The sequence below is a fragment of the Diabrotica undecimpunctata genome, chromosome 7 (genome assembly GCF_040954645.1).
Source record: "Diabrotica undecimpunctata isolate CICGRU chromosome 7, icDiaUnde3, whole genome shotgun sequence".
In the NCBI taxonomy this organism is placed as follows: domain Eukaryota; kingdom Metazoa; phylum Arthropoda; class Insecta; order Coleoptera; family Chrysomelidae; genus Diabrotica; species Diabrotica undecimpunctata.
In genome coordinates this window covers 61863072-61878844 of record NC_092809.1, presented here as the reverse complement: position 1 = coordinate 61878844, position 15773 = coordinate 61863072, and the positions used below count along the sequence as shown (strand labels likewise).

At 35.2% G+C, this 15773-nt stretch overlaps 2 protein-coding genes across 2 annotated transcripts in view; one reads left to right on the top strand and one right to left on the bottom strand.

Moving 5' to 3' along the window:
• Positions 1-7830: 7830 nt before the first annotated feature.
• Positions 7831-14952, bottom strand: LOC140445428 (proteasomal ubiquitin receptor ADRM1 homolog). Its single transcript, XM_072537441.1, has 6 exons — positions 14714-14952; positions 14419-14645; positions 14153-14358; positions 13654-13985; positions 8620-8771; positions 7831-8212 (listed from the first exon to the last, which is right to left on the bottom strand). Exons 1-6 carry the CDS (start codon positions 14817-14819, stop codon positions 7970-7972), a joined length of 1266 nt encoding a protein of 421 aa, XP_072393542.1. The 5' UTR covers positions 14820-14952; the 3' UTR covers positions 7831-7969.
• A 104-nt stretch (positions 14953-15056) lies between these two features.
• The window catches only part of mst (misato mitochondrial distribution and morphology regulator), a 30911-nt gene continuing 30194 nt past the window's right edge, over positions 15057-15773 (top strand). The window contains exon 1 of the mRNA XM_072537440.1: positions 15057-15407. Within this exon, the coding sequence (XP_072393541.1) occupies positions 15249-15407 (159 nt within the window). The 5' untranslated portion in view covers positions 15057-15248. The remainder of the gene's footprint in view (positions 15408-15773) is intronic.

The following is a 15773-nucleotide window of genomic DNA, read 5'->3' as shown; positions in this document are numbered from 1 at the left end:
CATGATGAACAGTAGTATTGGGTACTCTTCCGAACCTGCTGCTTGCTACATACCCTTCATATTTTCCTATATGTCCTGTCCAACTTACTTGGCAAATGCGTTGTATCAACTTTGGGTTTTTTGGGAAGCAGTGTTCCTATTACCTGTAAATGATAGTCATAATATGACATTTGTTCTGCAGTAGCTTTTTTGAATAAGAGGTAGCTGTTGAAAAACATAATAGAAAGAATATGGATTCCAAGTTTTTTGTACCATCTTAACGTTTTTCTATCACTTGAATAATATGACAGCATTTGGTCTTACGGTCTATGCCAGCCATATTATTATTGTATTTAGCAATATCCTTTGGTTTTTGGACCATATCTCTCCTTCTATTTTTAATCTCTATCATGTCTTCCTCAAACTCTGTTGACAGAAATAACACTTCTCGCTTATCTCGCCACTTACTGACTACAACTCCCCCAAGATATTTTGTAACAATTTCTCCTTTCTTAATTTTTGCGTCAACAACGATTTTCGGATTTTGTTTCCGTCCTTTCCGAAGAGTACCTGTCACATGTATTTTGGTCAAGTAGTTTCTGACCTAACGGAAAACTGTTATAAAAATTGTCCATATATAATGAATGTCCTGTGTTTTGGAACCCATTCATCAGCTACAACCTTTTCAGTGTGACCTGTACCGCCCGTTTCTCCTTGAGCACCACTATAAACATTACAACGTAAAATCATACCATCTGGTTCAGCTAATAAATACAATTTCATGCCGTACTTGTGATTTTTTCCTTTTAAAAACTGACGAAAAGACAGTCTTCCTCGCCATAACACCATGGATTCTTCTAAGGATAGCGATTTTCCAGGGTAATAAATTTCTTCCATTCGATTATTGAAGTATTCCTGAAGATATCTAATTTTGTGTAATCTGTCGTTGTAGCCAACATCACCGCTATGACTTGCATGTTTAGAAAAATGAAGGCATCTTAAAATGATCATAAACCTATTTCTACTCATATTTTTGTAAGCCAGGAATTGCAAAAAGCTCGTCTTTCTTCCAATAATCATATAGGCGACTAAGTTGTACATTACCCATTTGGAAGCACATGCCAAGAAAAATCTTCAACTCTGCTAAGGAAAGTGTTTTCCAATTTGTTATTCTGGATTTTTCTTTAGTAGATTGATTTAAGAATAATTCATCCGCATATATATTCGTTTTATCTACAATGTGCATAAGCACGTCATCAGTAACAAGAAAATTAAAAAAATCGTATGGGTTATTGCCAACAGGAGGCACTATGCGAAAACCAGGATTTCCAGTGAAATGTATTGTCTTTAAATGTGACGTGCTACTCCAATCTGGTTGTAATATTGTTTGAGAGATATCATCATTTTCGCTAAGAACTTCATCAGCATTATTGATAATATCAGCATCAACTCGTTCACTGTCAGAGTCATCATCCGCTCCCGACCAAGAATCTTCTGATGGAATAAATGGATCGTCATCTGAACTTTCCCATATTAATTCTGCTAATTCTTTAAGTTCTTTATTCGATAGGGGTTTGTTTATATCCCGTTCTTTACATTTGCGTTTCGCACTAGAGGGCCCTACGCCGTTAGCGTCCATAACTGTATAAAAAATCTCAGAACTCAAAACCACTGGTACACAGATATACTTTACGATCTATTTGAGGAGCCGACGGAAACACAACTCTCCCTATCAAAAGCCAAGCACGTACTACTTAGTAAAAATCAAGTAAGCGCTTGACGCACAGTGTGTGTCGTCGACCTGTGGTGAGATCGGCCGATGACACACGGCGTGCGTCACTGGCACTGAAAGTGTTAATGAATAAACCTGGTTCAATATACAATATTGATGAGACAGGGTTGCAGCTTAATAACATGGCGGAACATGTTATAGCAATTAAGGGTTCAAAAAATGTTGCTTCAGTAACATCGTCTGAAAAAGGAGAAACGATTTCAGTAATTGCATGCCGTAACGCTGAGGGGTCCTTTATACCACCGGTGTGCATTTTTAAAGGCAAAAACAAAAAAGCGGAATTTGAAGAAGGTATGCCACCTGGTGCAACAGTATTTATGGGTGAAAAATCAGCGTGTTACCAAGGAACTTTTTCTGCGATGGCTTAAAGAACAATTTGTTCCAGAAGTAAGCAAGTTGCTGCTATATTAACCGATAGCCGATATAGCCAATATTGATAAAAAAAACACTTGAAACTAATCGTAAAAAGAAGAAAACTACTACAGTGTCGAAACGTAAAATTAAGAAACCACCGCTAAAAACAATACGAAATATAAAGGTTCTTCTTTTGACGAAGACCATGGGGACGAATCTATTATAAGAAAACCGATAGGAATGGTGTTACTACTTTTGGATGGTCACTCGTCCCATTACAGTAGTGTCGAAACATTAGAATACGCTTCCGAAAATGATGTTATTCTGTTTTGCCTTCCAAGCCACACTACGCAGTTTTTACAGCCCCTTATGCGTATGGAATACGACGTATTTATGATGTTACATCAGAAGGTAAGTTTTAGCACTTTAAAATAGGTATTTATGTTTAAAATTATTTTAGGTTCGTCCGTACATCGAAAAACAAAATACTGACTTACGAAGTAGTGTAAGTTCTGAGTTAAAACTTACAGCATCTTTGAGATTTCTTGCCACTGGGGATAGCTATAAGTCATTAGAATACTTAACAAGAGTATCATCTTCGACAATAAGTTTATTTGTCCCTCAAGTATGTGAAGTTGCATATTCTGTTTTACAGCCACAATATATGAAGGTAGGTACAAAATAAAAATTGAAAGAAAGAGAAAGTAAAGTATTTTTTGTAAGTGTGTAAAGTTTTATATAATCAACCCCTTCTTCTCCACTGTGCATGTGCCCAGAGCCTCGATTGGGGTCCCCTAGTCTTTACTTGATTACTAAATGTTAACCGAATCGGTTATCTAGGCACGGGGAAAATATATGTGAAATATAAAAACTTTTATCCCATAACCATAACTGATATCCTGGGTGTTAATCTAAAACAGCGATTAAGTTCATATAGGAACATTAGTCAACGCTGTGGCTTGAAAACTCTAAATTTCGAATAGTTGAGACACAGTTGCAAAAAAGTTGCTGAAATCTATTATGAAGACGTACACGAGAAGTTAGGAATGGAATGTCTGCATTTAACAGAATACTTGGAAGCCACTAACAGTATTCTGGAAATATATCATTTTTTAAAAGGGAAAAAAATTGAAGACACCTCTCCTGGTGCTACTATAGTATGCAGTCTACCTGTCTATCTATTATAATGTGCAAAATAAGTCAATTTTGTGGCTCATTCCCAACTAAAATAGTAAATTAACATGACAAAGTATCACGTTTTCAAAATATAAACAATAATTCGTCTGAATTATGCACCTTATTCACTTTGTAAAGATTTTTTTGTTGACAGTGGCACTTGTGTGGCTAAACAATACCATAATATTGTAAAAATACCACTTTTTTCTTTTCTTGTAAGTACGTGGATCATATGTTGTTGATCTTTTTCGTGACTTGGTCTGTGGTAATGGTCATGATATCCGCAATAGTCTCGTACGCCTTATTTCTTTTGATAAAGTCCCGATACTCCTTCAGTTTCACATTCCATAGACATTCAAAAGAACGGTAAAGATCGATAAATTGATCCATTTGACGTGCAGAAAATATTAGTTCCGCCATTTTTAATTTGTAATTTCCACCACTTTGACGCTCACTCGTACAGGAACCAGGAACTGACAGGAACTCGTACTGCTACTCGGTTTGCGTTCAACTTCAATCCGAGTGACAAGAGGCTCCGAGTAGACGTTTATACTTCCGAGTTGCACTCCGAGTAGAGTAACTTGGATCCGAGTACTCGTAAATGTAAAGCGGACTTAAGTCTACGAACCGTGGGTTAAACCCATGGCACAAAGAATAACAGGTATGATATTGCGCAGGCCACTGTCAGCAGATCTCCTACTCTTGACGTCAGAATGAGAGTTGCCGTCATTTTAATATATCTGTGTAAAACGGACTTTTTATCAATTTTTTAGCTTTTGGCTTCTTTTGTAAGCATGTTGGAAATTTTATGGTGTTTTGTGGGATTTAAGTTGATTTGTAGGCTTTTTAGTGTAAAAAAATTATTATTAGGAATATTTTGAACTATTTATGCGATTTTATAAGCGATAGTGGCTTTGTAGGTATACCCACTTTATATGAACATTAATTTGTATTTTATATGAACATAATGAATATGTCTTCTATTTGTCCATTTTCATAAGCTCTCTTTTTGTTTCTGCATATCTTGTCTGCTTTCCGTCTTGCGACTTCAAATGATGTTCGTCTTTCCCGTGTTCTTCTTGTTATGTACATTTTGTGCGCTTCGTTTCTTTCTTCTATCGCTTGCCTGCACTCGTCATCAAACCATGTTCTTCTTCTCTTCTTTTTCTTGTTTCCCACGGTGGACGCTGCTGCTGTCAGCACTGCTGTTTTGATATTATTCCATTTGCTCTCTATGGAGTGCAGTTCTTGTGTCCTTAGCTCATTTGTGACTTCTTGCTCGAACTTCTCTCTACATTCCTGAGTCTTCAGTTTTTCCAGGTCTAGTTTGTTTGTTCTTTGTTGTCTTTCGTTTCTTTCTCTGTTAACTCTGCACCTAAATTTGGTTTGCAGTAAAAGATGGTCTGATCCACAGCATGCTCCTCGTCGTGTTCTCACATCAGAGATACTACTGGTTGCCCTTTTGTCTATCATCACATGGTCAATTTGATTGGTTGTGGTTCCATCTGGTGAGATCCACGTCATTTTGTGTATGTCTTTACGTGGGAAGCATGTGGAGCTTATAACCATGTTTTTACTGGTGGCAAAATTTATCAAAAACTCCCCATTCTCGCTTGTTTCATTGTGCAGTGAGTGTTTTCCTGTTGTGCCATAGAACTGCGGTTCCTTGCCTATTTTGGCATTCATATCACCCATTATAACCTTAATGTCATTTTTTGGCGCGTTGTCATATACTATCTCCAGCTGTTGATAGAAGCTTTCCTTTGTATGTTGCTCTTGTTCATCTGTTGGGCAGTAGATGTTTATCATGCCCATGGAACAAAATTTCAAAAAAAACGAAACTAGAGGAGCTTACGAATACCTAAAAAAGATAAAAAGTGGATATAAACCTCAAACAAGCCTATGCAAAGATGAAAGTGGGCAAATAATCAGTGACCAACAGAAAGTCACAGAAACCTGGAAGCATTATTTTCAGACCCTACTTGGAACACAAGTAGATATGGAAGATGAAATGGGTACGAACCATGTAGAAGAGAACGAAGTTGAAGTAGAAGCTCCAACCATAGAGGAAGTTCTCGAAGCTATTAAGGCCCAGAAAAACAATAAAGCCCCGGGAGTTGACGAGATTCCAGCAGAACTGTATAAGGTAGGTGGCAACCACCTATCAAGTCATATCCACGCGCTTATCAAAGAAATATGGCAAGAAGAGAAAATACCCGACGAATGGAAGAAAAGTATAGTATGCCCAATCTATAAAAAAGGAGACAAACTCCAGTGTAAAAACTACCGTGGAATTTCTCTACTATGTACAGCGTATAAAGTCCTCACGTATATTATAAACCAGCGACTCCAACCACTAGCAGAAAATATTATTGGAGAATATCAGACGGGCTTCAGACGGGGAAGATCGACAATGGATCAAATATTTACAGTCAAGCAGGTCTTGAGCAAATCGTGGGAACACGACATTGATGTTCACAACGTGTTTGTAGACTTCAAACAGGCATACGATTCAGTCAAAAGGGACAGACTATACTATATATTGGCAGAATTAGCAATACCACATAAGCTGATTAGACTCATTAAAGCCACAATGGATGAAACTCAGGCATGTGTACGAATACAAAACAACCGGACAGACTTTTTCAAAATCTCGCAGGGACTAAAGCAGGGAGATGGGCTGGCACCAACATTGTTTAACCTGGCACTGGAGTATGCGGTTAGGCAAATGCAAACTGGACGAGAAAACCTACTGACCAATAAAACGGTTCAACTGGCTGCCTACGCCGATGATATTAATATTATGAGTAGAACATCAACAGGAGCACAGGAAGCATACGCAGAGTTAAAAACACAAACGAAAAGGCTAGGTCTGGAAATTAACACAGAAAAAACAAAAATAATGGTACAGACGAGAAGAAATATAATCCCACAAAACATTATGCATGAAGATGACATTGAAACGGTTGGAAAGTTTACATACCTGGGAGTAGAAATATATGCCGATGGAGCAGAGGATGGAGAAATACGAAAAAGGATAACGCAGGCAAACAAAGCTTATTTTGCCCTCTCCCATATATTTCGGTCTAAAAGTGTCCACCGAAATACAAAGATGAGAATCTATAAAACTTTAATTCGGCCAATAGCATGTTATGGCAGCGAAGCATGGGTCCTGAAGGAAACATCCAAAAACAAACTCGACACATTCGAAAGAAAAGTACTGAGGAGAATACTAGGACCTGTGAGGGAAAACGGAATCTTCAGAATTCGATATAACAACGAGCTCTATCAACGGTATAAGGAAACACCCCTGTCAGACTTCATTAGAATACAAAGATTGCAATGGGCCGGACATGTGATACGAATGGGAGAGGATAGGCTACCAAAACGAGCACTGAACGCCAGAATGCAGGGAAAGAGACCAGTTGGAAAGCCAAGAAAGCGCTGGGAAGACACAGTAAGCAGCGACGCACAAGCACTTTTAGGAGTCCGTGTATGGAGAAGAGCAGCCACAGACAGACAAGGGTGGAGGCAAAAAATAAAGGAGGCCAAGGCTCATTTTGGGCTGTAGTGCCGTAGAAGAAGATAATGAATATGTCAACTTATTAGCCAAAGAAAGCATTTCAACCGATACTGGTATTCTACAGAAAGTAACGCTTTCTGACAGTATTGTTTCTTGCAAGTCAACATTGCTTCGAGAGTGGAGCTACCAGTGGAAGGAATACTCTTTTGTGAACCAAAATAGATACTCGATAATTCAACCAGATATTCCCAAATTTCCTTGGTACAAGTCTTTTAGAGCTTCCAGGAGGCACTAACTTCCATTATTAGAATAAGTTTCGGACACGCATGTTATCCAAAGCACAAGACTTTGAAATAAATTTGAATGCAATATGAACCAAAGAAAGAACCTAAGTTGAATGGTGATGCTGTTCCTTTTTTTCATCTGCCACAATGAAAAACTTTATTCATATATCAACTTAAAAGGCAGGAAAGGCTTTCCAAAAGAGAGTCAAAGAGGATTGTGGAATAGATAATTACACTATATCTTTCGATCTCGAATGTATGTATTTTAGAATTAAGAAATTAAACCTAACACTTATAGAAGATATGAGAAATAAGAGAAAATTAAAGAAAATTGTAACTTAAAACCTTGTGTTTTATTTGTTTTGTCAAGTTTATTACAGATAATTACTGATCAATTATTTTCATCTGTTTACATGCAACGAAGGCTCAATCCCCTCCTTGAGACTGGCGCCGAATAAGACAAGCCAATAGGTATATCGATGGAATAGGTAACCATATATACGTATTTCTGACTATTGATCATCTTCAGTATGGTACTAGGTATTTACCACCGCAATTAACCAACAACCAATCAATTTTAGTTTACAATTTAAACAGACTGATCAACTTCCTAAAAATAACACAATAGTTGAATTAAAAAATCAACAAGTCTTTAACAAATAAAGAATAATGGAATAAAGGAACATTCAAACTTTGTGGCAAAACTTTCAATAAAAAAATGATTTCACATGCAGTGTATATATTTTATATTATCATAATGTATACAGGAAATAAGGCTCAAAAAGATAATAAGTCAGCTAGATTATATTTATATAGAGCTACTAGTGGTACATTGTAACTTAAAAAATATTTATTTTCTAATTAGTCCAACTGCATTTGATCCTCATCATCTTTCTTTTTATCATCTTTCTTCTCAGACTTATCCTTATCCTTGTTTTCAGAAGCACCTCCTTCGCCCTGGCTTGAAGTTTTCTCCAGAGCTTTGACAAAATCAGCCATATTCCCTTGAGCTGCAGCTGCAACTGCATCTGGATTAACAGCTAATTGAGACACAATGGGACCTAACTGACCCGATTCTAAAGCACTTGAAAATTGGGACACAGCCTGAAAAAAATGTATATTACAATTTTATACATTGTCACTTTAGTCCATATTCATATAGCTAGTTTCAATATTTGCAATTATTTATTTTATGTCCCCTTTCCTGTAAATAAATGTTCTTAATTATCAATTGATTGTCTTACAATAAATAAATATCAGCAATTGTCAAATTCATTTGTATTAATTTATGTACTGTTTACAAACAAGTTATGACATACACACAACGAAAAACAATTAATTTTCACTATTACTACATGATTGTCTTCTTAAAACTTTTTTTCTTACACTTGTATTATAACTATTGGTTCTCAGAAAACCAAATAAGTCTGACAATAAAACAAAACAGGAATTGCCTCACCTTTTGTAATTAATAATTATTTATATTCACAACTAATAATATTTATACACACCTGCTGAAATTGAGGAGAAGCTAATGTAGATCTTAATGCTTCATGAGTACATTCATCAACTGCTGGCAAATGATTCTGTAATTGCTGAAGAGTCTCTGGATTATTCAAAACTCCTGCTAGACTCTCACTGGTTAAAGCAGTAGATAAATCAACTAAAACAAGGTTTTTCAATTTTATATGGCAATAATACTACAGACATGAAGACAATGAAATCTTTTTTATGTAAATATGGAAAGGCACTATACATTGTCCTCTTGAGAATGAGAATAATTAATTTTGATAATATTCATAAGTCGAATACAGGGTAAGTCAAAATGCATCGGTAATTTTAAATGGATCACCCAGTATTTTATATCATTAACAAAAAGTAATATTACCACTCATCAATTTAGATATTTACAAATGTTAATAGTATAAAATTTAGTCTGTTACATATAAAGTATTTTACGATATATAAAAACAACTAATACAATAATCATACTACTCACCTCAGAATAAAATTCAATTATTGCTGAGGTATATATATACAAGGATTTCCACAGTTTTCACTGTATTCCTTCACTCAACCGTTTTCTCCAATTTTTCCTGTTTAGCCAGTCCCCTTCCTGTAGGTTTCTTCTACTCATTGCTTCGTCCACCTCATCTCTGAAAGATCTTCGGGGTCTGCCTCTCTTTCTTCTTCCTATCGGGCTCCACTCTGTTATTCTATTTATCCAGCGATTTTGGTCTGCTCTTCTGACATGTCTGTACCATGTTAATTTCTTTTGTTCGATGTAGTCTATTATGTCGGAGTTCATTCCCATTCTCCTCTTAATCTCCATGTTATTTATTCTGTCTCTTCTTGTTACTCTGCAGCTTCTCCTTAGGAATTCCATCTCTGTTGCTCTTATTTTGTTTTTGGTTTTCTTATTTATTGTCCAATTTTCACACCCATAAGTGAGGATACTTCTTGTCATGGTATTATATATTTTTTTCTTTGTTTTCATGCTGATGTTCTTATCCCATAGTACCGGGTTCAATTTTTGTATGCAGTCTCTTGTTTGTCCTAGTCTATTTTTTATCTCTTCCTCCGTTGTTCCTTTGTTTGATATTATGAAACCTAAATACTTATACTTGTCTGTTCCTTTGATTTGTTTACCTTCGTCTATTTCCAGCTGTTTTTTTTCTGTATTCTCCGTTGTTAGGTATTCAGTTTTCTTTAGGTTTATTTCCATCCCATTCTCTGTATATTCCTGCTCCAGTTTTCTCATCATAAAACTGAGGTCATCCTCGTCTTGTGCGATCACTATTTGGTCGTCGGCAAAACTTAGCGTATATAGATATTCGTTCCTTACTGGTATACCCATTCCTTCGCACTTTCTTTTCCATGGTTTCAGGGTTTTTTCCAGAAAAATTTTGAACAGGGTGGGGGATGTGGAGCAACCCTGAAGTAGTCCCTTTGTCGTCTTAAATGGCCTGCATATTCTATTGCCCGTTTTGATAGGTACTTCGTTATTCTTGTAGAGTGCTTTTACCGCGTTTAATAATCTTCGTGGAACTTCGATGTCTTCCATTGCTTCCCATAGCTTGGTTCTAGGTATTGAGTCATATGCCTTCTTAAGATCAACAAAAGCCAGATGGACGGATCTATTTTTGGCCATTCTTTTTTCTATTGGTGAAACCTGCCTGGTCTTCTCCGATTTTATCTTGTATATATATTTCTAATTTTTCCTTTATGGTCTTTCCATACAGTCTGCCTATAGACGATATAATGCTGATTCCCCGATAGTTTTCGCAGTTTTTTCTATTTCCTTTCTTGTATATTGATGTCATATATTATGCTTGGGTCCATTCTGCCGGTAAGTCTTCTCCATTCAGTGCTCTCTCAAACATTTTATGTATCATACGGAATAACTCTTCCGATCCGTTTTTTATCAATTCATTTGGTATTCCGCCGGGACCTTCTGCTTTTTTGTTCTTTAAAGTTTTGATCGTTCTTTTTACCTCAGCTAGGCTTAATTCGATTTCGTCATGTGTGTAGATTTCTATTCCGTCTATTTCTGATTGTTTGAATTCGGGGCGGTCTTCGGTTAGCAATTTTTTATAGTATTCTTGCCATTCGTTTTCTTTGATTTGACCGATCTTGATTTTCTCTGTCTTATTTCTTTGGAGCGACTTTAAGATGCGCCATGACTCTGAATTTCTCGTTCCTCCTATGTGCTGTTCTATCTCTGTGCATGTTTTTTCCCATCTCTCATTTTTTTCATTTGCTACTTTTCTTTTCACTTCTTTATTTTTTTTTCTGTATAGTTCCAAGTCCTCATAGTTTTTTGTGTTCAGGTATTTTATATGAAGTTCTTTTTTCTCTTTTATGCATGTTAGTGTGTCTTCGGTTAATTTCGTAGTTTGTTGGGTGTATTTTTGGTCCACTTCTCCAAGAGCTTCTAGGGCTGCTGTCTTCATGCAGGTTTTTATGTGTTCGTATGTTTGTTCTAATGATTCATACCGAAACTCTTCTAGCTTTTGGTCCAATCTTCGCTTATATAGGTCTTTTATTGAGTCTTCTTCTAATAAATTGATTTTGAATTTCTTTTCTTGTGTTGAGCACGTATTGACAGGTGTAGCCGGAGCCGTAACTTGGTCAGACTCTCCCTGGGTCGGTTTCTGTTGGATCCATATGAAGGGATATTGCTGAGGTACCTGCTTAAAAGTACCTAAGAAGAAAACTCATTTCTAAGAAATTTAAGTTAATCCAGGTTATTATTGAAGGTACAAAACCGATAGGTACATATAGGTATAAACATGAGAAAGTCCTTGATATAAAGTTAGTGGGTTTTATCAGTGCTTACAGTCAGGTGTTTGGTATAATTTGTAAAATAGTTATTTAACATTAGTTGTGTTGTGGATGTTGTGATATTAATTATATTAATTAATATTAACTTGATTAAAAGAAAAAGAGATCACAGTTGATAATACAATGGTTAAAAAAAAACTCATGAATATCATTCAACAACACAAACAAAAATATAAAAAATATGTATTTTACGAAATAGCTACACATCATGGACTAACTACTATACCCCCATATCATTGTCAACTTAACCCTATAGAGCTAATATGGCAAAAGTAAAGGATGATATAGTGAAAAACAACTGTACATTCAAATTAATTTATGTGAAAAGACTTTTACAAGAAGCTTTATCGAAAGGTCACTACAGAAAATTGGAAACTATGTATATACAGCATGCCACAAAGGAGAAAGAAATTATTGAACTTAGATTTCTTTATTGACTAATGTGTTGCGTAACAACAATATATAATATTTTTATTTTATTTTTGCATCATATCATTATATCACACTGTATATTAGTTTATATTTATAAAATTCCTTTGTATCATCTAAGAATCTGTATGGCGTCGATAACTTGCATTCAAATAACTTTCTAGACATAAGTTTCTAAAATCGTCAAAGAATCATAACAATGAAAGGATTAGTAATTCCAAATTATCGGTTTGAGTCATTTGAAATTTCCCAACATTAACGAAGGTTACCCTTCTCAGGTAATTCTAACAATAAAATGAAATTCGAAGGTATTGAATGTATACATATCCGTTAGATACGTCGAGGGGGCCAGGGGGAGATTTCTTAATGTTAAGAAACGGTTACGAGCCAAGTGATTGAAATCAGTTTGCATCAGTTCGAATCCAGCATTGGATGAGCTCTAGGCTCCTACTCGCGCCAGCCGCACTTCAGAAGGTTTAACACAGTCGGGATATTAATAAGTTACTCAGTTCGTGGCAATATTGTATCACCGACAAGTTATCTAGTTTTATAGTTTCATAAAGTTTAACTTCATAAATCAGCTATCGTAAGCAAGTTATCGGCGTCCAAAATACGTTGTTGTAATTGTTTTAATAGACTTGTTAAAACGTTCTTTCCGAAATTTTCATTTGTCCCAGTTTTCTGGGTGGTCCTTCAAAGAAGTAAAGTGAACCTATTTCCCTAAGGACAAAACTTGTTCCCCAAGAAAAAAAGAACCAGCGACCTATGACTGGTGCGCGAAACAAAGGCAACACGACAAGGTGTAAGGACAAAACACACCTGCATCTTCGCTCATAATGCTTAAACAATATTCAAAAACAGCGATTTTGTTTTTCATTTTGCAATAACTTTTTTGATTATTAACTGATTTTAATTTAGCATATCTCATTTTGTGTATCTTTTTTTTCTGAAAAAGTTGATATGGTTGATGTTTTGATTGTTTATTTAAAAATATTTCCACTAAAAAATTGATGAATCCTTAGATGAGAGTCTTTTTGTAATATCTCATACAACACATTTTAACTGTCAAACCCATCTATAGAACTGTGACAAAAAAACCTTATTTTTTTGTTACAATAATAATATTAGATTATAATACAATTTCATTTTCCAAACATTTATATTAAATTCCCCAGCACTGAATTGGCAATTCCTTTGTACATGTTTTATGTTAATCCTATTGTATCAGCTACCTGAATCTCATAATACAGGAAAGATACAATGAAAGATAGCTTGTAAACACACATTTTTCTAATGAAGAAATGCTTACGTGTAGCTTAAAATTTTTGAACAATCCCCTAGTGTTCACATTTTTGGAATTTATGAGGTGCTGTGCTATCAAGCTCAAGAGGACAGATATATAATTAAATTTATCTTAATGTGATTTAACATGGTTTCATTTTGGCATTCAGAATTTTTCTCCATATGTGCAAATTCATTACTGTTTTATATGGTCCCTTATAAAAATAATATTGACAGAGTTTTCAACCATAATTTAAGTTGTAACAAACTGTAGCCACTATGATTGCTACAGTGATGATAAAATCGCCAAAGCCTTGAGGTTGCAGAAGGTTAGTGTTTAGATTATTTTGAGACAGATTAATATACAAAGTATAATTAGTTAGTTTTAAGTAGGATTTTTATGTGAAACCCCAAAACCCTGAGAATTATCTAAGTACATACTAAAAAGTTTTATTTCATAAAAAAATTATTTGAATAACATTCTACTTTACCTGATTGAGCCTGCTGAGCTCCTGCAGCAGGTGCTCCTGCTCCAGGTGGTGGAGTAAGACCTGAAAGAAAATTCTGCAAATCTGCTAACTGAATAGGACTTGCAAATGATGAAGGAGAACTCTCATCTTGGGGTCTTGTGGTACTTCCTCTTACCCTTGGAGCATCAGGAGTAACTGTTGGAATTGGATTCTGAGGAGTTGTAGTTCCTGGTGTAGGCGTAGTGCTACTTTGAGAATTGGTCCCTGGTGTTGGTGTGGGGGTAGTAGGTACATTAGTTCTGTGTGTAATAGCAGGTGTTGTGCTAGTACGGGCACTTCCACTATTTGGGCCTCTGAAATATAATTTTGAAATTATAAAAGCTATAATCAACAGTTGATCTGATGGTTGAAAAAATGACTATACATTAACAGATCTAAATGAAATGTAAACTTAAAGGAGACATCAATATTTGTCAGTCAGTCTAAAAATTTCACAAATTTCATTTTAAAACTATACTACCTAATGGTTCCCAGAAGGCTAGACAATCCTCCAATTTGACCAACTCCACTGCCAAACAGCTGCATCAGTTGTGACTGAGACATATTATTTAAAAGAGACTGCAGATCTTGATCAGGATTTGGTGTATTTTGTACAGCACTTGATGGATTATTTAGTAGTTCATTAATTCTTTTACAATTATCTTCATCCTTATCAGTTTTAGGTTCCTAAAAGTAAATCTTCCAATTATAACCACCATTCAAATTTAACAGCTGTACTTTTCTTACCTGTATCCAGAAAAAGAATTTCTTATTGGATGACTTGAATTTTAGCAAGTAAGCACGACCTGTTGTGCATTGAGGAACCTTAACATATTCACAGTCATCTGGAAAAATAATCAGATCATCCTCAACAATGCCTGTAGTTCTATCTTGCCAGCAAAAGTGCATTAAAGAATCATCACTTTGATATACATATAATAAACCTTTGCGTTTGTCTGACATAACCATCCGCCCTAAACAAAAAGATAATTGAACAAATTATTTAAATGCGATTGCATTTAAAACTGATAATAAAAAGTACCTTTTAAGTTCATTTTTCCAGCTCTCACTTCTATAAGATGTTTATTTCCACCAGTAGAACCTGGGCCAGCAGCTGAGCTACCAAATAAGGCTCCTCCAGCAGGCATAATTTTGATTATTTGAATAGAGATATATCTAAATAATAATTTAATTACTATAGAAATAATTAATGTTTCAAAGAAAGACGATACAGCAAAATGATAAAAAATCTGCTAGTCACACAATACGCACAATACAAAGTTGTCACTGTCAGCAGCTGTCAGTGTCAATTATTAGTTGTCAGAATATTAGGTTAGAAAAAAAAAACCGTTTGTGCATGGTACAATGAACACACGTTTGTGTACCCCAAAGATGTTACCAATGACGTATACGTCATTGTATGTTACTCACGTCAACTCAGAACCGATGCTCAGAACGAACACAACCACATAAATTTCAAATTTCAAAACATAACCTTATAGATTACATTCTAAAATATATTTTTAGGATTGTTTAAATGATTAATTAATATAATTAATAATTTACTTTTAAACAAAATGGGAAGTGAGGTTCTCACATTACAATTTGGTCATTATTCCAATTTTGTAGGAACACATTGGTGGAATATTCAAGAATTAAGTTTCCAATATAACAATGTATCAAACTCTTCTTCAATTAGTCACGATGTGTTGTATCGAGAAGGGCACACCCAAAAAGTATGAATAAGTCTACATACAAAATATTTTTAAGTTAAGTTTTTATCTTAATCCCGTTCTTTTGACTAGAAATCACTTTCAAGAATGTTGGAAGTTCTCCCCATCATCCATTCGTTTGAAATGGCTTTCACGTTTTTTATAATCTTGGGACAGTGATGACTTTCTTCTCTACAATAGTGCATAGAAGAAACAGTTATTATGTATGCCTAATGTTGAAAGTAGTGCCTATAATGTTTAAGTTTTCATAATTTACTTACCAAATGGGTTTTCCTTTTATTTATATTACCTTGCATGCTTGCTCAATACAAGTTGTTCTATATCTCTCCTTTTTCTTTTTTGGTTTTTATATTTAATTATGCTTTCCTT